Consider the following 24687-nt stretch of genomic DNA (forward strand, 5'->3'; position numbering starts at 1 on the left):
CTGAATTCCGTCACGTTTTCTATTTTTATTTTTATTTATCTCAAATTAATTTATCAAATTTGATTGATTGATTAATACCATAAATAAGTGATAATTTGATTTTCATTATCATCATCATCATCAATTTGGGTCTTTTTTTGTTCTCCATCATAATTCTTCCGTAACAAATATGAATGTACTATCGATTGTAATTTTCGAATCGATTAACAAAAAAATTCAGGAACGTAAAAAAAAATCCCAGAACATTCTTCACCACCCCAACCCCTGAGGATTGAATCAAAAAAAAAAAAAAAAAAAAAACATTTCGATTCGGAAACAGACGAATAAAAACAAATAACGACAAATATCAATATATTATCAAATTATCATTTCTGATTCAATATGATAAAATGATTGTCCATTTTTTTTGTTTTGTTTTGTTTGTCTAAAATTTTCAAATTTAGTCCATTTAGTTATCTGTTCAATCGACCATTTAGTTTTTCCTTCTCTCTCTCTCTCCTTCCCAATATATATTTGTTTGTCAATGACCTCGACTATATTGTCATTTCCTGTCTGTTTGTGTTCACATAGCAGTGTGTGGTTGCTATAGCTGGTGGTGTTTTAAAATAGAAAAAAAAAATCCATAAAAATGAAAAAATCCTTTTTTTGCTTTGATGAGAACTTTGATCTTTCGTACTATCATCATTATCGTCATCGTCATCTGTATGTTTTTGTTTGAAATGTTTCCTCAAAATGAAATTTGATTTGAAAATTTTCAAAAAAAAAAAAAAATTGAAATTTTTTCTTCTCTTGTTGTTTGTTCACATAATCATCACAAAATTGAACAGAAAAAAAAACAACAACAAAAAAAACTTGCCACACACACACACACACAACGACCCTATCAACAATTATTATTATCATCATCATCATCATCATAATTATTATTAGTCACATTTATTTTTTACCAAATCTGATTCGAGTTCATCATCATCATCATCATCATCATTGTAGTCGTCGTTACTGTTGTCGATATATTTGATTAATGATATTCTACTACTGCGCTACCAATGTGTTACAATAAATGATTACAAATGACTATCTAGTCTAGTAAAATAAAAAAATAAATAATCTTCTTATTATAATCATCATCATCATTATTTGTCGATAATAACCATTTTCAAATGAGAAATGTGAAAAGAATTCTTAAATAACAAGAGACTGAATCCAAAACATACACATACACACACACAAACAACACACATGTGATTACAATGTGTTTATCACGTAGATCATATTTTTTTTTGTTTTTGTTTTGTTCTAATCTAGTTCATTGATGATGATAATGATGATGATTGTTTTATTCGGCTGACCTCGATAACCACCGATATATTGTGTCCTCATTTTTTTTTTTTTTTTTTGATTTTAAATATTAAAATATATTCAAAAACATTAATACTCTATATATTTATATTTATATATTGAACATCATCTTCGTTCGATTGGTTTGTTGGTTAGTATTGTCAACAGTCCAACAGATTATTTTTCGATTCATCATTTTGTTTAAGAATGTGTTTGTTTCGTGTTTTTTTTTTGTTCTAAAAACAACAACGACAAATAATAACAAATAATGATCATGCGTCATGTTGAAATTCTTTAACTTCTTTTATCATTTTCAATGTTTCAAAGTTTTTTCAAGTTTCAATAAGTAATCATCATTTATTTTAGTTTTCGTTGTTGTGTCCATAATATTGTCACCATTCATTGTTGTGTGTGTCTTATTTTCATGCGCCTTATCTCTGCATTCTCTGTGTGTCTCTGGTTTTTATCATCATCATCATCATCATATATTTAAATTAATAATAATCCAGCAAAATTTTTAATTCCCGAAAAAAAAACAAACTTTCAAACAATGATGATTGTAATATAAAAATAAAAATAAGAAGAGCTTATAAATATAAAAAAAAATCAAACAAACTTCGATTTTTGACAAAAAAGAAGAAGAAGAAACGACAATGTTTATTGAATTTTGTGATTCATCTCATTATACATTTGAATTTGGTTTTTGAAAATTCATTTTAGATATAACAAAATGTACGGTCTTCTCATCGAAAACATTATCCAATACATACAGGATAATTTTGGTGTCGATAAATGGAATGAAATACGTCGATTAGCACAGATTGAAGAAACTAGTTTCCATACACATACCGTTTATCCGGATGTTTATACGAAAAATATTATCGATAAAGCTTGTAAGGTCTGTGAACTGTTTTGTTTGTTTTTTTCTGACTATTTTAACTTGATTTATATTTAATCAATGTTCTTTTTTTTCCCGCAGACTCTTCGAATATCGGAAAAACAATTATTATTGGGCATTGGTGAATCATTTGTCACATTTATTGGACGTTATGGTTATGATGTTGTTTTATCCGCATTAGGTATGTGTTTACCACCCGTTTGTTTGTTTATTAGAAAATCTCTGTTTATTGTACATACAAAATTTGATAAAAGATCCATTCAATATAACGGAAATTGTATTTTGATTTGAATTTACCGTTAAAGAAAATGAAATGAAAATGAAAATCAATGTCAGAATTAATGAAATTTACATTCATTATATATTTACACTTGTCCAAGTTTATATTGATTGTGAATCGATTTTAATTTTAGAAACAGTTTGAACTCTTTGACACATCAGCAGCAGCCAATAATGACATTTTCAAGTCCAAAATTTCTTTTTTCTGTTTTGTTCGATTCAATTTGTAGATTGACTTTGTGTTTGTTATTGGCCATAGATTCTATATATCATAGAGAATATAGTGAACCGAATTCGGAAAGATAAATATAAAACTCGAATTTAGAATAAATTATCAATTTTTCTTTTTTTGTTTTTACCATATTTGTAATTGTTTTTCATATTCTGTGGTTGCAATATTTATTTTTTTTCCCATAATAATTTATTCCTTAATAAATGACACAAACAAACAGATCTAGATCTGTGTGCAAAAATGAATTCAAAGAATGAAAGAAAGAAAGATAAAACTCTCTGGTGAAATAAAAAAAATTCTCTATTCCAGATAAATGTTCATTAAATGATATTTTCACCAGAATCCATTGGAATAATAACAAAAAAAAAATCTAATTATTCAATTATTTATTGATGAGTGTGTCTGTGTGTGTGTGGAAAAATAAATTCTGCATAGAACACTATAATTATTTAATAGAATTATTATTATTTTGCAGAATTGTCACCAGACACACACACACACACACAGTTTTGGTCAATTAATATATTCTCTCATTGCCAGAAAAAAAATTGTTTCTGGAGAATTTAAGAATTCTGGACCAGTGAAAAAAACGTAGAAATTTCGTTGAATTTAAATCATCTATCTAATGGGATGATGTATGGTATTATTAATTAAATTAAATTATTTGCTTTCTGGTACAAAAAAAATATCACCAGAAATTCTTAGGAATTATTGAAATATCTACCATTTTGATGAAATAATTTGTTTTTCATCTTTTTTTTCATAGGACGAGAATTTAGCGATTTTCTAAACAGTTTAGATGATCTACATGAATATCTACGGCTTAGTTATCCACGATTGAAACCACCATCATATTTTTGTGATAATGAAAATGAATATGGTCTTATATTACATTATCGAACGAAACGTAATTTTTTACTTTGGTATACGGTTGGCCAAATACTTAAAGTGGCGAAATTATTCTATTCAACCGATGTTGAAGTTGAATTATTAAGCGAAAATCAAGAAATCAATGAATATCATTTCATACTTCAGCTACATTTTGATAATCGTGTCTATCTGGAACGTTTACGTAATGGTATCGGTGAATATCAACATTCTAGATGTTTATCACGATTATCTGTCAATTCACCATTGTTATTCAATAATAATAATAATAATAACAGTAACAATAGCAACAACAATCAAAATAAAAATGATTTATCAATAATCAATAATCGTGAAAGTCCAATTGGAATCAATTATCAATGTCCATCACAATATCATCATCCTAATTCACATCATCATAATCAAATGATGATTTGCCGTGCTGTATCACCATCATCATCACAATCATTATCATCATTAGTAGCATCACCATCACCAACACAATTTTATTCATTAAATAATTCATTGGAACACATGAATCTATCACCAATTACATTGGAAGCATTTATGGATATATTTCCATTCAGTATTGTATTTGATTCGAATATGAAAATCTGTCAGATTGGAAGTTGTTTAAAGGTTTGTTTCGATGAAAAAAAAAATTATAAAATAAATCAAATCATGTTTTTTTCACATTAAAACTTAATATATAATATATAGATGGTTTGTTCAAATATTTTGGGACAAAATTTGACGAAAATATTTTCATTAATTAAACCGAAAATTGATTTCAATTGGGAATCGGTAAGCGATAATTAAAATATGTGTAAAACAATGGATTATTGATAATTTCATACAACAGATACTACGACATACGAATACGACATTTGAATTGAAATTGGATATATTACTTAAAAGTGGAAATAATAGTAGCCGTATTATACGTGAATTACGTAATATAAGTCGATCAAATCTAGCTGATTATGAAATGATGAATAGAAGTGATGTAGAAATTGCACGTGAAGTACGATATCAAGAAGAATATGGTAATCTGCCACATCATGTTACAGTGATTAATGATTCATCACCTATTGGTGATAATCCATCATTCTTGAAGTTGAAAGGACAAATGATTTATTTTGATTGCTGGAAATGTATATCATTTTTGGGTGCACCAAAGTATGAAATTTGTTTTTTTTCAAATACCTATAATTGTCATTCATAATAATTTAAACGTAACGAATTCCATTAGTGTGGCTAACCTGGATACGTTGATTAAAACTGGATTATATCTGAATGATTTAAGTATGCATGATTTCTCTCGTGATATGGTATTGGCTGGACAACAACAAAGTGCTGAATTAAAATTAGCACTTGATCAAGAATTACGTAAAAGTCGTCAATTAGAGATAACCATTAGAAAATTGGATGAAGAACGACGTCGATCAGATGAATTACTTTATCAAATGATAAGTTGTTCACATTTATTAGATTAGCAAATGTTAATTTAATTTTTTGTTTTGTTTTACAATTATAAATCCCTAAAAAGATTGCCGATAAATTACGTGTTGGTGAGAAAAATATTGAAACATGCCAGGTAAGGTAATCAATTGATTAATTGATTAATTAATGATCTGTTCCCTTAAAGTATTTCTCATCGGTTACAATACTATTTTCGGATATTATAAATTTTACTGAAATTTGTAGTAAAATTGCACCAATGGATGTGGTCAATATGCTCAATGAAACATATACATGTTTTGATCGTTTAACGGAAAAACATGATATTTATAAAGTAGAAACCGTTGGTGATGCTTATATGATTGCCGGTGGTCTGCCTGTCCATCAGGAGGAAAGTAGTTATAATCATGCACGTAAAGTTTGTCTTGCCGCTAGAGATATGATACATGCATGTTATCAGATTCGTGATCCATCACGTGGTAGACATATCAAAATTCGTATCGGTATTCATACAGGTAAGCCATTGCTTGTTTTGTAGAAAAATTCTTTAAAACAAATTATCTTTTGCACACACACACACACACACACACACACACAAAGGACCTGTTGTCGGAGGTATTGTTGGTCAAAAAATGCCAAGGTTTGTTTTTTTTAAAATAAATTCAATTTTTATTGATTAAAAAAAATTAATTTACAATTTATATTTTTCATTATTATTACAACAAAGATATTGTTTATTTGGTGATACGGTAAATACATCAAGTCGTTTAGAGACAACAAGTGCCAAAATGAAGATACAGATTAGTGAAGTGACACAACGATTATTGGATCCAAATGAATGGATCATTCGAGAACGTGGTACAATACGTTTGAAAGGCAAAGGAATGATGAAAACATATTGGCTTGAATATCGTAAAGATCGTATGAATAAAAATCAATTGGATAGCCGATTGAAAAATGTATCAGACAATGATGATGATATTAGTGATGTTGATCAACAAAAAAATGATGGAACAGGTGATCAAAAAAATGAACATCATGATAAACAATCGATATCAATCAATCAAAATCATAACAATGATATACTTGATAGTAATTATTCATTGTTTGTTGAAACAAATCGTTTTAAATGGCCTTGCCTTATTATTTAAACAAAATGACTGACAACCAACAACAACTTAATAATTAACTTATCGTTTTTTTTGGCTAGGAAATTTACATTTCAAATTTTTTATGGAAATTTTTTTTTATAAATCCAATTTCTTGATTGAATCTAATATGACATTAAAACTTTTCATTTCGTTTGAACTGAGTGGATTCAAATTGAATGTACGAAATTGTTCACCTTTTCCTTCCATCTCGTGTATTTGTTGTACATTATTTTTAATCTTTTCACGTATCGTTTCGATTTGTTCGTTGACAATTGTTTGATCATCTTGAATAAGTGAACGTGCACGATTCACGGGATGTTTTATGAACATATTGCCCATACAAATATAAATATTTTCAGTATCATTTTGTTTGTAATGATTTTTTATCGCAGTCAATGCTTCACGATTTTTTTGCCGTATTCGATCCAAGTGAACGATTTCCGATCGATCATGTAGAATATTTTCACCAAGTAATTCACTTTTTTGAAGGGAATTCAATACATCATGAACATCGGCGACTGGATCCATGATGAAATGTTTTTTAAACAAAAAAAACACATGTATCGATTTTTAGACGCCGAATCAAAAATTTTGTATCGTTCGTATACTACGTGACACATTCGGCATTTGACCACGATTTGTTCGCTGCTAATGAATTTTAAATCATCGATAATTGAAAAAAAATGTCCAATTTATATGATGATCTAGCATTTTGTGAGTACCACACTCCAAACACAGGGAAAGATGGAGCAAAAAGGAAAAAATTCCACAATAAAAATAATTCATCATCATCCGTAGAATGGACTCGAAAACAGCTCTACCTAAAAGAATGGTCCAAAATTGATCGAATGATCGATTCTCGAATTCAAACATTGCTCGAACAATTTCTTTGTGATTTTGTCCAAACAGAAATGATCAATAGCGATCAATCAATCAATATGAAAAAAATTCCCACTACTATTATGACTTTGAGTAAGTAATTGTCAATTTGTGAATTAATATTTCTAACCATTTTAAACATTATTTCAAAAAGATACACCATCATTATGTAAGAAACTAATCCATGGCCTTGATTCTATGCTCAACGATTGTGATGAAAAGAACTTGACGATACTTATTCAACTCGATCCATCTCATGATACAATGCGAAATATTTTGCAACAATTTCAACGAACTTTTAGCCAACAACAATTGTTTGATGATAATTTCAATCTGGACATATTGCAGACGATTGAAGATGTGCTTAAATTAGCAATCAAAACCACTCAAATAAATGGCCAGCAGGGCCATTTGATTGTGGTTGTGTATGAATTTGAAAAATTCAATATGAATGTATTGAATAAATTCATCACGATCATCAAGTCATTCATCAACGATATCCCAATAGGATTCATATTCTTCAAACAAAATCTATTTAATGCCAATCTAAATAATTATCTTCCATTGGATACGATTGATCATTTATTTGTTCGAATCTATAATGATGGGTTTCAAAAATCTTCTATTCTGTCCTTGTTCGTCGATATTATTCAAGATGATAATCTTCGAATGAAATTTCATCCAAATTTGATCGAAAAACTATCGAAAAATTTCGAACGAAAAGAATTATCTTTTGAATATTTCCGTCATTTAATGCAAATAATTGTCTTTGATTATTTTAATCAAAATCCATTGTCAATAATCTGTGATGAAGATTTTCAATCATACAAAGATGATGATTTTGCATCGTGTTTTCGAAATTCATTGAACATCCTATCATTACAACAAATCCCATTCGATGATGAATATATAGATAAATTATCAAAATGTTATGAAAAATTATTGAAGAAAAATTTACAATCGATACAATGTTTAAATATTGTTTTACAATTATTCAATGATCTAAGCATACCGGTTGGACATTTTACTAATCATTATTCAAAATTTTTCAAACAAAAATCACCTGACGAAAAATCAGTAGAACATCTACATCTGGAACGGCTTTATGATGTGACACAAAATCGTATGAAAAATGCGCTAGAAAAATTGAAATTAACTAATCAACATCTAATGACTAATAATCCTGCATTGAATGTTATCAATGATTATCTCGTTAAACTTGATGAATTAATCAATCGAGATAAACTGGAACAAGCAAAACAAAATGAATCAATACGACAATTAGGTCTTGAATGTCAGGTGGAAATGGTCAAAGATAAATTGCGTAACATCAATTCTCGATATGAATGGAAACGTACATTGAAACCGTTGGCTAAACAAAATCTATCTCAATATGAACAATGGAAAAATAATTTTATCGGTCAGCTAGAACAATCATTAGTTGATTGTCATTTCAATGATGAAGAACGAAAACTAATCGATGCTCTATTCTGTAATATATTTTCAATGAATCATTTATCCTATCGATTAAACATTGATAAAGCTTTGGCTGAACCTACCAATCACCATGATGGTGGTGCTGCATTAGGTGATTCATATCCAAGTTTTTATATCATATACAATTTCTACAAAGAATCTGGTGGCAATCAAGTAAATCTAAACGAATGGTATGAAAAATTTTGTGAAGAGAAAAAATTGTCAAAAAATTCTATGGAAAAAAATGATGATGAAATGTTTATGGCTTGGTTTTTGAATACAATTCTTGATTTTGAATTCATTGGCCTGTTGAAAAATAGTGCTCATAATAAATACAGTAAAATTGTCCATTTGTAATAAAAAATTTTTTTTTATCATCAATTATTATAATATGGAAATTGATTCATTGTAATGTACCTGCAATATATATTTATATATATAGTATGTAGTGTATATATCGAAGCTGACGATGAGCATCCCTGAAATGAAATCGAAGAATAATTTTTTTTTTTCATTCTCTCCTCTTTATATATTCATATAATTTGGCATTTACAATTCCATCATTATTGTATGTTCGACTGATGTTACCACTATTCACGGAATTTAAGCGCATGTTCATCGGAAAACGATATTACCTTAGGGCGGATTTGTATGTATACGCTAGATGCAAGAATGGTGATGGACAAAAAGTTGGCTACACTTTGTCGGGACCCGATTCGATGATGCATCATTATTGCTTATATTGTATGCAGTATATTATAATAAGTGAAAGCAAATGTATCTGTGTGTGTGTGTTTGTGGATGTAATAATCACAGTTAAAGAATATTCGTGAGCACTTATATCCGCATCGTATATATTGTCCGGTGTTCTATCTTAGGTGCTCTTTTTTTTTGTTTGGTGAGAATAACACAAAATTATTCGTCTTGTTTGTTTCGGCTATGGCCACACCATCATGTTCATCGTAATTTCATTATTATTATTGGCCATCATTTCTAGATCTAATTTAATTGAATTTAATGTTCACTTTTATCATTTGTCTCATCACTATCGATTGGAAAGTTTGCCGTAGCCAGAATGTATGTCATTCAACATATAATGCCATCATCATCGATGAATTGTAACTACATCCTTTTGAGTTGTATCATTCTACTAGGTTTGTTACTGAATTTTATTGATAAATTCAATTATAATGAATTTTATAATTATATTTAATAGCAATGATCATTGCTCCAGTTCGATCATTAAAATGTTTCATATGCCATACAAATGATAATGAACATTGTAAACTACAAGATTGTCCAGTTGATCAGGCATATGATCGATGTATGACTACTTTGTATAAGAATCGTATGTATCAATAAAGAATTTAATCTCTTGAAATTGAATGATTTGATTTTTTTTTCTTGATTTTTCAATTAGCTACTGATGGACTAAATATTAAAAAAGAATGCGCTCTAGCTCCATGTCATCTGCGTGGTCTTAAACAATTGAATTTTGCCAATTTCAAATCAAATTGTGAATCATCGAAACAAGATGATTGTATATATTGCTGTACGGAGGATGGTTGCAATAAAGATTCGGCCATCAAATTGATGGCCAATGCTACATATATTATCAATGTAATAATCATATGCCTTATAGTTTCATTACTATCATCATTTTTATCAACAACAACATCAACCATGATCATTTAATAATATAACAATCTCCATCTTAAATATGTATCATCATAAAATATTGGGAAAATATTCTGAAGAAGTTAAAAAAAAATATCAGAATCACTCAAAGCATAATATTGAATATTCTGTTTCTTGTTTTTTTTTGCAGAATTTTCATTATTAAAGGATTTTTTTTTTCGCTTTTGAAAAATATCATTTTCATCATCACATTCGTAGATACTAAAAAGTACCACACATGTAATCACAAATAAACACGGATCCACACGATCATTCCAAAGAAAAATACAATAAATTCGAACAAAAAATGGTGAAATGTGCCAAAAGTAGTTTTGTAATGATGTGTCTAATCAAATGACATTGCATCAATTAGAATAATCATTATGGGAATTAAAAAAATTCATAAAAAAACCAACACGAAATAGCAACATTTTTTGTGTAAAAAAAAAATAAATACCTGATATAGCATACAATCTCTCTCTATACTGACATAGTGAAATAATTTATGAATAAATAAAAATGTCTTGTTGTAAAATTCAATGTTGTTGTTGTTGTTGTTGTTGTTGAAAAACAAAAATAATTCTCATTTGTATAATTCATTCATTTGGGTGGGAAAGTTCAGAATTTGGCTTTTCTTTTAGAGAAAGTGTATTGTTAAGGATTGGATGTTTGGTCAAAGTGGCCAAAATTTTCTATTCAACAGTAACCGATTTGGCCAAATTTCGTGGACAATCAACATCACATTTTTTTAGCACAGCAATATGATAAGAAAGTAATTGCATTGGAATGACCGATAATATTCCTTGTAGACAATCAACAGTATGTGGAATGAGAAGAACACGTTTGGAATATTTTTGTGTTTCCAAATCATCTTCTTCGGCAATTAAAATGGGATGTGCTCCACGTGCCATAACCTGCGAATTTTTTTTTTTTTTTGGTATTAGATACAAATGATTATGAACATATAATGGTCATACTTGTTGCAATGCATTCATGCATTTAGGATAGACTGAATCTCTTGTGACCACAGTCAAAACGGGCATTCGATCATCGATCAATGCCAATGGTCCATGTTTCAATTCACCAGCCAGTATACCTTCGGAATGCATATAGGTTAATTCTTTGATTTTCAATGCTCCTTCTGTAAAATAAATAAATCAGAATTACTAAATGAATAAAATCAACAATATATTACCTAATACAGTAGAGTAATTCCATCCACGACCCATAAGCAATAATGATTTCTGTTGATACAATTCTTTGGACATTTCCAACACTTGTTGGTCCAAGTTCAATACTTGCTTGATTTGTTCAGGTAATTTTTTCAAGCCTTGAATAATTTCACTTCTACGTGGTCGCATAGAAATTCGATCTTCACTCATAACCAATGCAAACATGACCAATGATATAACCTGGCTAGTGTATGCTTTTGTTGAAGCTACACCAATTTCTGGTCCAGCATTGATATGTACACCACAATGACTTTCACGACAAATACTACTACCAACCGTATTGGTAATTCCAACAATCAATGCACTTCGTTGTTTACAATAACGTAAAGCCATCAATGTATCCGCAGTTTCACCCGATTGTGATACAAAAAAACAAACATCATCACGAAATATGGGTGTATTTCGATCCAAGAAATCACTGGCCAATTCAATCATGACAGGCAATTCAGTTAATTCTTCAAGGATTTGTCGAGTCTGTAAAAGATGATAAAAATGTTACATCTGTGTTAGAGTGCAATCTATTGAACTTACTGCAATGATACTATGATAACTTGTACCACATCCAATCAACAACAATCGACGACATCGTTTGATTTCCGGTATGAATTCTTTGATGCCACCCAAAACGATAGTTTCATTATCAAAATTGATACGGCCACGCATCGTGTTGATCACCGATTCTGGTTGTTCAAAAATTTCCTTTTGCATGAAAGAACTATAATTGCCTTTCATGATTTGTTGGATTTCCATTTTCAATGTCATAATTTCACGAGTAAGTGAATCTCCACCATCTAGATTTCGTTTTATTCGGTGTATGGTCAATCCTATTGATTAAATTTATGAAAAAAAAATCATTACATGAAAATCTAACTAAATATTTTATAAACATACGTCCATCTTCTATGGAAGCAACATCATAATCCTCAAGAAAAATCACACGATTTGTATGTTCGATAATGGCCGATGCATCCGATGCAAATAAATATTCGACCACTTTTCCTTCATCATACGGCACGAATTCGGTTGTAGAATTCGAACGTGCCAATTTAGCTCCAACCAATGAATTGGTTTTCATCAAATTTGATCGATGTGTATCTATCAACCGAAAAAATCAAATCGATTATTAATAATGAAAATATTTTATATCACAAATGACACCTATACAAAAGAGAAAATTTAGTTTGAACAAAGGTAAACAATACCTTGTATTGAATCATTGCATTGTTTTGATTCTGAAAGATTTATCGATCAATAAAGCACAAAATAAAAAAAAAGAAGCAGAAAATAATGAGGAAAGTTATAGTAAAAAAAACGCAAAAAAAACGGATACAAAACCAAGCAGATAGATTATCATAGTCACAAGCGATGTATTACAAGCCAACAATTCATAACCAAACAAGATAAAACAAGACGTGAACCAATCATTTTTATGTAGTGTGTTGAGGGACGGGAAGGATGGAAAAATGAATGAATTATTGAACATTAGAATCGAATAAAAAAAAATTTCACATTCACATACAATTGGTTACACATAACATTCAATGGGTTATTAGTGAACATTTTTGAGAGATGAAATTACCTTCAACCGAATCTTTATGGACATCATCCACAGACATATTAAGACTGCTTTGTCTACTAATTGATGTATTTATTATATCTTTTTCTTCACCATTCAATGATATTTGTGTTAGTAATTTAGGATTGATAACTTGTTTTTTTCGGTGGTTGGAATAGTATTTGTGACATATTAATCGAAGAGTTGATAAATGAAATTAGTATACATGCATGCATGCCAATGAATGAAATTTGAAATAAAAAAATTCCTGATTCAGACACACCTACCTTTGTTACTGTAAATGATTGGAATGTGATCGCTAACAAGATTGGTTTTTGTTTTAATACCAACCAATAATGGACTACCACGACGAGTGGCCACACATTCACCAGGAAAATGTTTACTTTTCAATACGATTGCAAAAGCTCCTTCCTACGTGGATCAATCCATGAAAAAAATTAAAATTAAAACAGTGAAAAAAATCGAACTTTTAAAAAAATCACAAGCTCACCAATTGTTGGCTAACTTGTTCGACCAATTCACGGAATTTCATTTTAGGGTGAGTTTCATGCAAATGTTTAATCAATTTGACAATCACTTCGGTATCAGTTTCCGATTCAAAAGTGTAGTTTTTCTTTTCCTATTTTTCGAATGAAATATTTAGTACAATTACAATGAAATAATTATCGATTAGAAATTACCAAAAACTTTTTAATATCCTTATAATTGGTCAGGATGCCATTATGTACGACAACGAATTCATTATTATCATCCGATCTTTGTGGATGTGAATTCAAATCGGATGGTGCACCATGTGTTGCCCAACGTGTATGAGCAATACCAACATGAATCTGATATTGATGATCAAGATCGATGTCATCACGATTCCAAATAGTATCGGCTAAAGCCTGTACTTTTCCTTTACAACGAATGATTTCAATATTACTTTCGTTTTGATCGAATGCAACACCCGATGAATCATAACCACGATATTCAAGCCGTTGTAAACCTTTTATAAGTAATTCCAGAATTTCTCGACGTGATTTCGGTTCCAAATAGTTTAGATATGCAAATATTCCTATAATAAAACATTGAGAAAAAAATTCGATGTCAATTATTACGGATAAATTTTATTTATTCATAAATAAATAAATAATGAGAAAAAAATACTGATTTTTGACATGTAAGATAAGTGATTCATTCAAATTGGTTTATTCATCTATATTCATCATCTGTCTAGCTGTCTCGCTCTATGTTATTCATTTTCTAATAAAAAAAATGTTTGCCATTCAATCATCAATATGAAAGATTTTAAATATTTAAAACATCAAAAAAAAAATTCATGCCATCAATCCACCTTGATTATTATCATTGATGATGATCGTTTGAATCGTGTGAACATATATAATTCATTTGAATGATTGACAGAAAAAAAAGGAAGGACGAAATGGTCATTTTTCAAATGATTGTAATGTTTACGTGTGTGTTTGTGTTTGTGCCCATCAAAAATCGTGATCCAAATTGCATATGTTGTCAGTGTGTCCTATATTTTATATCGTTTATATAAAAACAAAATACATTATCATCATAGACATAACGAGATCGTTTTGGCGTGCCATAAATCAATTTGAATGATAAATAAAAACAAAAAAAAATGAAAAGATTTTTCTGGAAGACAATATCTGCACAGTGGTCTCCAACTTATTTTCAATTAAAATATCTTATTTATAATGATTTACTTTTGGAAATTAGAGTTCAAGAAAAAATTTTATGGAACAAAAAACTTGAACATCACTGTACTAAAAAGCTAACTGCTTAAAAATGGCTCCCAACATAATAATCATATATGATGATTGAATGGCATACAACTCAACTCTTTGGACACAAGACTTTGACATAAAAAGAGAAACTTAAATGGTACAGATGATAATTAAATATATATTGAACTTTGAATAATAACTATTGACTTACCACACATTTTTTTCCAATTTTAATTTCAAATTGTCGTTGAATGTGAATGTTATAATATAAAAAAAAATAAGAATTCAAAAGAAACAAATTGATGTCGATGCACACATATACACACACTTGACTAATTTAAACACAAGATGAACAGATCTGGATATAGGTCGTCGTATTATTTATAAATATAAATTCGTTGTCGTATTTTGTTGATGTTGATGGAAACTGGTGGATCTTTTTTTTTCTTTAATTATTGGTAATGAACTTAAATCAAACACATATATTTGATCACTGGTGTCGTCGTCGTCGTCGTTACCAATGATGATGATAAATTTTTTTTTTTATATTTTACAAAAGATGATAGTGAGAAAACAATTTGTTTCCAATATCCTGATGATAATAGGCTAACGATCATGAGTTAAATATACTGAGTTAATAACAAGATGAAATCAATCAGAATTGAGACAAAAAAATATTTATGTTGACAAATTGGATTATTTATGTTAATGATAACATGACAGAAATGTGTTACATTAATAATAATGTGGAGATTAAGTCTGGTTGGTCGTCGATTTTGTAGGTGTATAGATAATAGAATCCAATCTTAATGGCTCACATCAAGTCTGGATGGATCGATAGATTTGTGTTGATTTTTTTTTTGTTTGCCAATGTGCAAACTTTATGAAATCAATCAGTTGATTTATACAGCATAAAAAATGGAGAAAGAAAGATTTGTTGTTGTTTGTAATTTTTTCGAATTGATCAAAATGGAATGAATATTATATCCAAGAAAAAAAAATGTTTTTTCATAAGAGAAATGGTTTGAGTGATAAGAACAAGAGAGAAAGAACTTGAAATGAGTATACTTGAATTACAACTTTAAAATTATTCGTCGTTTTTTTTTTTGTATTTGTATCAACCATAAAGCGTGACAATCATAGTTGATGATCAAGATTGTAGCGAGTATTATCGTGTTTTGGATTATATAGTAGCAGTGTAAAACGAAAAAGATTCAATCAATTTGGTACTTGAATTATGTAGATTTTTAAAAGAAAACAATATGGACATTTGTTTCGATTGAGCTTCGATTGTTATTATCCCCTGTATACACGGAAAAAAGCCAGTCTATGGAGACCACAGATTTTTTTCTCTGTATATAATATCAAACATTATGGTGACGTAAAAATTCAACAAATCCAATCTCATATTGTTGTTGTTGTTGTTGTTGTAAGGAATATCACGAAGCGCATGACCGTGATTCCAATATAATTCGAAAAAAATATTCTATACAAAAAAACAATCATTAAAAATAGAAATTTAATCAGTGAAACAAAATCATTGGAATGTTATATTACAAACCAGATGGATCATATTTGATTGAGTGATAAGAATGTATTTTTTTTTTGCTCCCGAAATGTATCCGGATTGAGAGAGTATCATCAATTGGTTTTTTTTGTTGTTGTATGGTTGCATTGTAAATGAGAAATCATTATTTTATTTATTGAGAAATTTTATATCAATTAATTGGGAACGATTAATCGATTACAAAAAAAAAGAAAAGATGACATAAACATTTTCCAAAGAATCAATGATGAGATTGATTATTTTTTCATTTTAAAAGGACTCATATCGAATCAATTTCATTATTATCGCCATCTGTTGGCTAAAAATGGATACAAATAAGAATTCTATATTTTTTTCATCCAGAATATCATCGTCTGTTTGGCTGTGGTCGTTTTTTTTCTTATTGTGTTCATCATCATCACCTGATTTTTTTGTTTCTCCAAAACAAAAACAAAAATTTTCTGATTTCAATTTATTATTAAGGACATCGAAAATAGACTATTGATCATTTTCATCATTTTAATGTCCATTTATTGTTGATCAATGAACAATGATGATGAATGATGATGATTCATGGCCAAATCTGAAATAAACAATCAAATAAAATTGGACAAAATAACATCAATAATCCATGATGATTGTAACATGCCTCATTATGATCATTTTTAATTTGATGATGACGAATAAATAAATATTCATCACGTTGTCATTGTAGCGGAACAACAACGGTTCATATCAAATCTGGATAGATTAAAAATCATCATTTTCTTTTTTTGATACATGCATGTATGGATCATCAACCATGGTTGGCATTCACACATTGACGAATCAACTTACTCTCTCTCTCTCTCTCTCTCTCACTCACTCATTTAATGCCGTTTAATATATAATAACGGTATATATTGAAGCTGTTGTCATTGTACATTATCCACATTTATTCATTCATTCAAAAGCAATCGAAATAGACAGACTTCAAGTATAAAACAATTTTCCCTTTGCCAAGGATTTGGGCGCCATACGCATGTATATATATATATATTTAATATAATTCAATATCGAAGGATTTTTTTCGGAACATAATTATTGAAACAAACTTAAAGGCGCCATTCATCAATTTTCTTCGATCAAGACGAATATCAATTATCAATTATTGCTTGATTTTTGTTTTGTTATTTCCGGAATTTTTTTGAAAATTTGTGTGCAACATTTATTTAATCTATTGTGATATTTACAATTGTTCGAGCTTAAAAATAATTTTTTTTCGGAATGAGCCAAAACGATTGTAACAACAGTAACCAGGTAGGTTTCACAATTGATTTCATACATATATATTTACACACACACACACACACACTTGATAAACGGAACAGTGAAACATATGAGCTTTTAGCAAATATTATAAAAATAAAAATAATCAGGAAAAAAATTTTATTTTTATCTCTTACCTTAGACTTGAAAACCACTTGTTATAATGAAAAGATTTGATTGATTTTATAATGAGAATTTTCTGTGATTGTACTATCGCATACCATACCATACCATACCTCTAACCGACCTTGTTACCAATGATCATTGGAAATCATTATCATCATCCTTTATGATGATAAATCGAATAATGAATGAATGAAATCAGCATCAGCATCTTTTATTCCCTCCATTAATTAGATTTTGATCATTTTTTTTTCTTTGATCAAACAATCGATCAAAGCAATCATTTTAGTATTTATTGGACCCAAATTTAATTTTTTTTTGTTTCATCTTTGTATTACATGAAAAACGATTGAGAAAAATATTTTCACATTCTTTTCGACATTGACTATAAATAATTGTCTTATCTGTCTTTAAATAATTCCATTTCCCGGCAAGGATCAATATCAACAACAAAAACAACCATCATCGAAAATGAATAAATCGACAAACGTTTTCTATCAAAATCATCGTGTATCCAGAGATAAACGAGCCGAATCATTATCGAATGGACGACAATTTCGTGGCTGTACCGTTTGGTTTACAGGTATGTAAATTACTACTAGTTATTATATTGCTATTATTATCGCTCTTTTGTCGAAATTCGTGACACCACAAAAAATTCATTCAACCTATCTGTATCTAGTATATGATTTCGATAATTGTTCAATTTTTTTCATTTTTTTTTTTTGACTGTTCATTATTATTGATTGTATATAGAAAATTCAGGTTTTCAATTTCTAATCCTCAATTAACATTTTGCAAATACTATAATACGCACACACACACCCAAAACAACCCAATTATCCAGATTATTTCGTGCTAAATTGAATGAACTTGTTCATTTATATTAAAAAAAACTTTCATTGAAATATTACGAAAAAAAAATCCTAAAAGCAAAGTTTTTTTTATTGATGATTCAATAAAAAAAAATTTTTTTGTCGCTTGAATTTCCTGTTAATGTTCTTGTTTCGCCAAATATCGCGTTTCCTATCTCAGTCAGTCTGTTTCCTTCGTAATACTAATAATAATAATAATAATAATTTACCCTGATTTATTTCCATTTCTCTCAAGGACTGTCATGTGCTGGAAAAACATCAATTTCATTTGCCGTAGAAGAATTTCTCACCCGTCATCAGATCCATGCATATGCATTGGATGGTGATAATATTCGTTATGGATTGAATTCAGATCTAGGATTTTCTGAACAAGATCGTAGTGAAAATATTCGTCGTATTGCTGAAGTAGCACGTTTATTTGCCGATAGCGGTACGATTACATTAGCTAGTTTTATTAGTCCATTTAGTAAAGATCGTGAAAAGGCTCGTCAAATTCATGAAAAAGATTCTCTAGCGTTTATCGAATGTTTTGTCGATACACCATTAGAGGTTTGTGAACGAAGAGATATAAAAGGTCTTTATAAGAAAGCACGTGCTGGTCAAATTCAAGGATTCACTGGCATTAATCAGGATTATGAACGTCCTAAAAATCCGGATCTTATACTAAAAGCTAGTGAAGATACAATCGAACAATGTGTTTTAAAAGTGATTGATCTTCTCATTAAAAGAGTAAGTGTAACTATTACAACAATGATCTTTTTTTGTTCAAAGTAATTATCATCATCATCAATTAATTTGATAAAAAAATGATTAGAACATCATATCATTGGACAAAATTCAAGAAATTCATGAATTGTTCATCAACGAAGATGACAAACCAAATGAATTACGTCGAGCTTCACATTTACCATCGATAAACATATCAACCGTTGATCTTCAATGGATACAGGTCTTATCAGAAGGTTGGGCTACACCATTAAAGGTATGTAAAAACAATTGTAGTCAGATCATCATTATCATTTGATTTTTTTAAATCAAAAATAGGGTTTTATGCGTGAAACTGAATATCTACAGTGCCTTAATTTCGGAATGCTTATGAATGGTAAATGGCATAATCAAACAATTCCCATCACATTGGCAATCACTAATGAACAGAAATCTTATTTGGCTTCGATTCAAAATGGTGGTGATGATAATGATAGTAATCATTACAATGGCTTTGACAATCCTGAACAAGTTGATGCTATTAAGAAAAGTGTAGTATTGAAGTATAATGATAAGATCATTGCCATTTTGGATGATTATGAAATCTTTGTACATCGTAAAGAGGAAAGAGCTGCCTGTGTTTTTAAAACTACCAACAATGGCCATCCATCTATCCGTATGATTATGGATAGTGGTGATTGGTTGATAGGTGGCCAATTAAAAGTTTTTGATCGTATCTTATGGAATGATGGCCTTGATCAATATCGATTGACACCGCAAGAGATTCGATCAAAATTAAAAGAAATGAATGTAGGTACAACAAACTAACAGAACGACAACTTTAATGAATTTTTTCTCTCTCTCTCTTTTTGGATTTATATTAGGCTGATGCAGTTTTTGCTTTTCAGCTACGTAATCCGATTCATAATGGACATGCATTGTTGATGCAAGACACTAAACGTCAGTTATTGGATCGTGGCTACAAGAATCCAGTACTACTTCTACATCCATTAGGTGGTTGGACCAAAAATGATGATGTTCCTTTACATATTCGAATTAAGCAACATCAGGCTGTGATAAAGGAAGGCGTTCTTGATGAACAATCAACATTGATGGCAATATTTCCATCACCTATGTCTTATGCTGGACCACGTGAAGTTCAATGGCATGCGAAAGCACGTTTAGTAACTGGAGCCAATTTTTATATTGTTGGTCGTGATCCGGCCGGTATTCCACATCCTGATACACGTAAAGATCTGTATGATCCAACACATGGACGTAAAGTGCTCAAAATGGCACCAGGTTTAACGAAATTTGAAATCATACCATTCCGTGTTGCTTCCTATAATAAGAAAGAAAAACGTATGATGTTTGAAACTGAAGATTTGGATTCACAAAATTTTGAACGAATATCTGGAACAAAAATGCGAAATTTAGCTAAAAATGGAGAAAATCCACCCGATGGTTTTATGGCCAAAACAGCATGGAAAGTTTTGTCCGATTTTTATCAATCTTGTTAATTATTGGATCATACACACATACACACACACACACACACACACACACGCACGCTATTACATTACCTAGTGATTATTATTGATTGATTGTTTATTTATCTGTTATTCACATGGACAATGCCTTTTTCTGTTTTTTTAAATAAATTTTAATTTTTTTTTCAATTTTTTCAAACCCACATGACAAATGAAAAGTTTTAATAAAATTAAACATGATTGTAATTGTAATCTATTCCTTTGATTGATTAATTTCTTTACACAAATTATTCCATAAATCTTCGAATGCCTGATGAATTCGATTATCAAGTAATTTATTATTATCATTGAACAATGATTTGCCTTCATCACAGCTTTTACCAATTATTGGATCAATCGGTAATCGACCTAATAATTTGATTCCATATTTTTCTTCCAATGTTGATGGTCGTGTTGATTTAGATTTGAAAATGTAATTTTCTTTCGAACATTTTGGACATACGAATACGGACATATTTTCCAGATAGCCAATTATGGGCAATTTAACTTTACGACAGAATTCAATCTGTTTACGTACATCCATTTTAGCAATCTCTTGTGGTGTTGTTACCATTATAGCTCCACGAACATTTTGACAGAATTTCAAATAACTCACCAACGATAAATGTTCATCAGAAGTACCTGGAGGTGTATCAATTATTAGATAGTCCAGTTCTTCACTCCAATCTACATCTCGCAAAAATTGTTTAATGATTCCATTCTTTCGTGGACCACGCCATATGACAGCATCGTCCAATGATTCAAGCAAAAAACCACATGACATAACTGCGAGATTATCTTCAACAAAAATAGGTGACCAACCAGATGCTGAATTGAATATTTCCTCATTTTCGACGCCCATCGTTTTCGGAATCGATGGACCACAAATATCGACATCTAATAGGCCAACATTAGATTCGGAATCATTGAATGCAATAAAACGAGCCAATTGGGTGGCTACTGTACTCTTGCCAACGCCACCTTTTCCCGACATTATAATTATGATGTGTTTGATCGATGATAATTTCCTTGCTATTTCATAATAATCTTGTTCTGTATCTTTGGCTGCTGATCGTAATTCACCACCGGAACATACTCCTTGATTAGGACATCCAGCACAAGCGGCTGATTTTCCTGCCTGCTCCGAATCAATACCGGGACAATGTTCAGGTTCTGATGAAGACATTTTAAATGAAAATTCAAATATTGTAACAAGTCGGATACAAAATAAATAAAAAAACGAATCAACAATTAATCACGTGACAATCGATTTTAAACATCGATTGTCTTTTTAGTTGATCATATTTGACTTGATGATGATGATGATTGGAAAAAAAGTTATCCACAGAATTTTCACATGGTAACTTAACGGATTCTTTTTAAATCATCATGATGATTCGGTGATTAAGATAAGATGATGAATAAAACTTTGCTCAAGGTTGCAGCCAATCATATGAATGGCTCTAAGTTGCAACAAGAATTGCTCAAATCATATCTTCGTAAAACATCTAATCAATTTATTTGTTTAAAAAATCCAAAAGTTGCTGAAAAATTTTGTGAAAAAATCTTCAATGAATTAGACTGTGATTTCAATGCGAATTCTTATCTATTTGAAGCTTCACCTGGATACGGTATTCTTACCGAACAATTATTGAAACATAGCAATGGAAAAATCCGTGTGTTTGAACATGTTTCAAAACGACGACCACATTTGGAGACACTTTGTCAAAAATATGGCAACAATAGAATGGAAATTATCGACAAACAAATCTTAGGTAAAAAAAAATCTACAATGATCAATTGTAATTTTATATCTAATTGTTTTTCTTTGATAGATTTTGCTAGTGGAAATTATAGACTACTCGATTTAGATCGTGAAGATTTCTTTCGATTATGTTTTGGTGGTCTGAATAATAATTGGTCATTTTCAACCAATCATAATCAACAACCGCAACCAGCATTTCGATTATTCACAGCTTTATCGCCATTTTTTGCTCGTGAATTACTTACCTATCTGGTTTATTCAATAGTTCGTTTTGAATCATTTTTCGAATCAGGACCAAATGAATTTTATCTATTCGTACCAATATCAATGTATAAAATGATGGTAAGCAAACCATCACGTAATCTTCATCTTTATACTGCCTTTACTATCCACATGAATACATTGTTTGAACGATATGAAATCAATCTACATTCATCGGAATTAAAAAACGGTATTGATAACATTAAAATCGAAAATCGTCATTGTTCAATTATATCGAGCGCCAATTTTGCCTATACAAATGATCGTAAATTTAAATCAAAAGAAGCATTCATTTTAATAAAACTCAAACCGAAACCGTTCATCAATCAAATGGAAGCCGATTTTCTAATAGACTATGTGTATGTATAATCATATATTCGATTCATATATTACGATTTTTTTGATTATAATATACTTTTCTATTCCTATTTGCAGTGTATTTGTTAAACAATCATTCATGAAACGTACAAATAATGCCATAAAATATTATGAAAAACTTTTTCCTGGTTGTACTATCGATCTTATTGGCCTTGGTATTTCATATCATAAAACATTAGGTGATTTAACAAGTGATGAAATGTTTCAAATATTTAGTCATGTACATAAACTACCACATTATAAAAATTCAATTTTTAAAAATGATCACTAATATTTACCTATTTACACACAATATTACTTTGGCAGAGTTGATATAGTCAATTTAATCACGTGATTGATATGTTCACTGATCAGTGCGGCATTGTGTTGTTGGTCGTGGTTTTTTTTCTGTTTTGATAGATATCGAATTTGAATGATAGAATTTTTTTTTTGTTAATTAATAAATTTTAATTTATTAGTCATTTGAAATAAAAATGAGTGTTACATTGAAAAAACGACGAGACATTAGTCTTGGTAGTTATCGAGATACAAAATTTCAAGTAAGTATTATCATGTGAGTAAAATTAATGTTCATAATACAATTGATTCGTTCGATTATTTATAATATATAATATAGGGAAGCCGACAAGAACAGGAAGAAAAACTCCGTAAATCAACTACACTTTATATCGGAAACTTGTCATTTTATACTACGGAAGAACAAATTTATGAACTATTCGGTCGATGTGGTGATATTTGTCGTGTTATAATCGGTTTGGATAAATTCAAGAAAACACCATGTGGATTTTGTTTTGTTGAATTTCATGAACGTGAAGATGCTCTCCGTGCTATGCAATGGATCAACGGTACTAGACTCGATAATCGTATCATTCGCTGTGATTGGGATGCCGGTTTTATCGAAGGACGACAATATGGCCGTGGAAAAAGTGGTGGACAAATTCGTGATGAATATAGAGAAAATTTTGATCCTGATCGTGGTGGATATGGAAAAATTATAAGTTAGTATCCAATTACATTTTCTAGTGAATTATTTTTTTAACCTAATCATTTTTTTTTTATTTCTAAAGATAAAATCCTTCCAGTCGTTGCACAAACAGGACCACAACAACCATCTTCGACTACCAAAGATTAAATTGAACATTGTTTCCACATTGATTAATCATTTGTATTTCTATTCATTTTTTTCATCTAAAAAATTAAATAAATTTCGTCATCATTTATAAAATTACCAAAATTTTCGTTAAAATTCTTTACCAACAGATGGCACAACATTAATTGATATTTTCATGTATGTGTGTGTGTGTGTATGTGTTAACAGCCTGACATTCAAATGTTTATGCTTCTACCTTTTTGGATATTAAAATATAAAAATGTAGAAGTGGCACATTT

The 24687-nt window shown here is 29.8% G+C and overlaps 9 protein-coding genes across 12 annotated transcripts; 6 read left to right on the forward strand and 3 right to left on the reverse strand.

Moving 5' to 3' along the window:
- Positions 1–924: 924 nt before the first annotated feature.
- On the forward strand, positions 925–6386 carry LOC124491027 (soluble guanylate cyclase 88E). Its single transcript, XM_075728602.1, has 11 exons — positions 925–1492; positions 1708–2239; positions 2321–2420; positions 3517–4256; positions 4338–4421; positions 4480–4796; positions 4870–5086; positions 5155–5214; positions 5266–5593; positions 5679–5718; positions 5806–6386. The coding sequence occupies exons 2-11, from the start codon at positions 2072–2074 to the stop codon at positions 6227–6229; spliced, it is 2478 nt and encodes an 825-aa protein (XP_075584717.1). The 5' UTR covers positions 925–1492; positions 1708–2071; the 3' UTR covers positions 6230–6386.
- Pdrg1 (Pdrg1 prefoldin-like subunit) lies at positions 5720–6757 on the reverse strand. The gene has a single exon (XM_047053649.2). It carries the CDS (start codon positions 6755–6757, stop codon positions 6326–6328), a length of 432 nt encoding a protein of 143 aa, XP_046909605.2. The 3' UTR covers positions 5720–6325.
- A 140-nt stretch (positions 6758–6897) lies between these two features.
- LOC124491037 (uncharacterized) lies at positions 6898–8963 on the forward strand. Its single transcript, XM_047053635.2, has 2 exons — positions 6898–7201; positions 7263–8963. The coding sequence occupies exons 1-2, from the start codon at positions 6913–6915 to the stop codon at positions 8939–8941; spliced, it is 1968 nt and encodes a 655-aa protein (XP_046909591.2). The 5' UTR covers positions 6898–6912; the 3' UTR covers positions 8942–8963.
- A 108-nt stretch (positions 8964–9071) lies between these two features.
- On the forward strand, positions 9072–10818 carry LOC124495485 (uncharacterized). Its single transcript, XM_047058879.2, has 3 exons — positions 9072–9738; positions 9801–9932; positions 10005–10818. Exons 1-3 carry the CDS (start codon positions 9660–9662, stop codon positions 10277–10279), a joined length of 486 nt encoding a protein of 161 aa, XP_046914835.1. The 5' UTR covers positions 9072–9659; the 3' UTR covers positions 10280–10818.
- LOC124495413 (glutamine--fructose-6-phosphate aminotransferase [isomerizing] 1) lies at positions 10244–16274 on the reverse strand. 4 transcript variants are annotated; one of them, XM_047058793.2, is made up of 11 exons: positions 15020–16274; positions 13750–14126; positions 13560–13688; positions 13336–13480; positions 13073–13201; positions 12696–12725; positions 12385–12588; positions 12025–12317; positions 11457–11967; positions 11239–11402; positions 10244–11175 (listed from the first exon to the last, which is right to left on the reverse strand). In XM_047058793.2, the coding sequence occupies exons 1-11, from the start codon at positions 15024–15026 to the stop codon at positions 10954–10956; spliced, it is 2211 nt and encodes a 736-aa protein (XP_046914749.1). In that variant the 5' UTR covers positions 15027–16274; the 3' UTR covers positions 10244–10953. The 4 variants fall into 4 exon arrangements, with proteins under 4 accessions (XP_046914749.1, XP_046914763.1, XP_046914756.1 ...); XM_047058807.2 differs by lacking the exon at positions 13073–13201 and having other exon boundaries at positions 15020–16272; XM_047058800.2 differs by lacking the exon at positions 12696–12725 and having other exon boundaries at positions 15020–16270.
- Positions 16275–16723: 449 nt separating this feature from the next.
- Positions 16724–21107, forward strand: Papss (3'-phosphoadenosine 5'-phosphosulfate synthase). Its single transcript, XM_047058827.2, has 6 exons — positions 16724–17653; positions 18221–18368; positions 18896–19389; positions 19475–19642; positions 19705–20175; positions 20250–21107. Exons 1-6 carry the CDS (start codon positions 17621–17623, stop codon positions 20883–20885), a joined length of 1950 nt encoding a protein of 649 aa, XP_046914783.2. The 5' UTR covers positions 16724–17620; the 3' UTR covers positions 20886–21107.
- LOC124495464 (NUBP iron-sulfur cluster assembly factor 1) lies at positions 21005–22141 on the reverse strand. Its single transcript, XM_047058856.2, has one exon. The coding sequence runs from the start codon at positions 22078–22080 to the stop codon at positions 21109–21111; it is 972 nt and encodes a 323-aa protein (XP_046914812.2). The 5' UTR covers positions 22081–22141; the 3' UTR covers positions 21005–21108.
- Positions 22142–22195: 54 nt separating this feature from the next.
- LOC124495458 (uncharacterized) lies at positions 22196–24523 on the forward strand. Its single transcript, XM_047058843.2, has 5 exons — positions 22196–22669; positions 22730–23279; positions 23356–23837; positions 23915–24296; positions 24366–24523. The coding sequence occupies exons 1-3, from the start codon at positions 22309–22311 to the stop codon at positions 23567–23569; spliced, it is 1125 nt and encodes a 374-aa protein (XP_046914799.2). The 5' UTR covers positions 22196–22308; the 3' UTR covers positions 23570–23837; positions 23915–24296; positions 24366–24523.
- Positions 23772–24430, forward strand: Cbp20 (cap binding protein 20). The gene is made up of 3 exons (XM_047058868.2): positions 23772–23837; positions 23915–24296; positions 24366–24430. Exons 1-3 carry the CDS (start codon positions 23772–23774, stop codon positions 24428–24430), a joined length of 513 nt encoding a protein of 170 aa, XP_046914824.1.
- Positions 24524–24687: the final 164 nt, after the last annotated feature.

This window comes from Dermatophagoides farinae, chromosome 2 (assembly GCF_024713945.1).
Source record: "Dermatophagoides farinae isolate YC_2012a chromosome 2, ASM2471394v1, whole genome shotgun sequence".
Lineage (NCBI taxonomy): Eukaryota > Metazoa > Arthropoda > Arachnida > Sarcoptiformes > Pyroglyphidae > Dermatophagoides > Dermatophagoides farinae.

Coding starts and splice junctions, on each gene's coding strand:
- LOC124495458 (XM_047058843.2), top strand. CDS start 22,309: ATGATGAATAAAACTTTGCTCAAGGTTGCAGCCAATCATATGAATGGC. Junction 22,670..22,729: donor TATCGACAAACAAATCTTAG/GTAAAAAAAAAT, acceptor TTTCTTTGATAG/ATTTTGCTAGTGGAAATTAT. Junction 23,280..23,355: donor GATTTTCTAATAGACTATGT/GTATGTATAATC, acceptor TCCTATTTGCAG/TGTATTTGTTAAACAATCAT.
- Papss (XM_047058827.2), top strand. CDS start 17,621: ATGAGCCAAAACGATTGTAACAACAGTAACCAG. Junction 18,369..18,895: donor CTGTACCGTTTGGTTTACAG/GTATGTAAATTA, acceptor ATTTCTCTCAAG/GACTGTCATGTGCTGGAAAA. Junction 20,176..20,249: donor CAAAATTAAAAGAAATGAAT/GTAGGTACAACA, acceptor GATTTATATTAG/GCTGATGCAGTTTTTGCTTT.
- LOC124491037 (XM_047053635.2), top strand. CDS start 6,913: ATGTCCAATTTATATGATGATCTAGCATTTTGTGAGTACCACACTCCA. Junction 7,202..7,262: donor CACTACTATTATGACTTTGA/GTAAGTAATTGT, acceptor TATTTCAAAAAG/ATACACCATCATTATGTAAG.
- LOC124495413 (XM_047058793.2), bottom strand. Junction 12,589..12,695: donor ATGCAATGATTCAATACAAG/GTATTGTTTACC, acceptor TTCGGTTGATAG/ATACACATCGATCAAATTTG. Junction 11,968..12,024: donor GTTATCATAGTATCATTGCA/GTAAGTTCAATA, acceptor CATCTTTTACAG/ACTCGACAAATCCTTGAAGA.
- Cbp20 (XM_047058868.2), top strand. CDS start 23,772: ATGAGTGTTACATTGAAAAAACGACGAGACATTAGTCTTGGTAGTTAT. Junction 23,838..23,914: donor ATCGAGATACAAAATTTCAA/GTAAGTATTATC, acceptor TATATAATATAG/GGAAGCCGACAAGAACAGGA. Junction 24,297..24,365: donor TGGATATGGAAAAATTATAA/GTTAGTATCCAA, acceptor TTATTTCTAAAG/ATAAAATCCTTCCAGTCGTT.
- Pdrg1 (XM_047053649.2), bottom strand. CDS start 6,757: ATGGATCCAGTCGCCGATGTTCATGATGTATTGAATTCCCTTCAAAAA.
- LOC124495485 (XM_047058879.2), top strand. CDS start 9,660: ATGTATGTCATTCAACATATAATGCCATCATCATCGATGAATTGTAAC. Junction 9,739..9,800: donor GAGTTGTATCATTCTACTAG/GTTTGTTACTGA, acceptor TATATTTAATAG/CAATGATCATTGCTCCAGTT. Junction 9,933..10,004: donor GACTACTTTGTATAAGAATC/GTATGTATCAAT, acceptor TTTTTCAATTAG/CTACTGATGGACTAAATATT.
- LOC124495464 (XM_047058856.2), bottom strand. CDS start 22,080: ATGTCTTCATCAGAACCTGAACATTGTCCCGGTATTGATTCGGAGCAG.
- LOC124491027 (XM_075728602.1), top strand. CDS start 2,072: ATGTACGGTCTTCTCATCGAAAACATTATCCAATACATACAGGATAAT. Junction 5,087..5,154: donor ATGAATTACTTTATCAAATG/ATAAGTTGTTCA, acceptor TTACAATTATAA/ATCCCTAAAAAGATTGCCGA. Junction 5,215..5,265: donor AAAATATTGAAACATGCCAG/GTAAGGTAATCA, acceptor GTTCCCTTAAAG/TATTTCTCATCGGTTACAAT.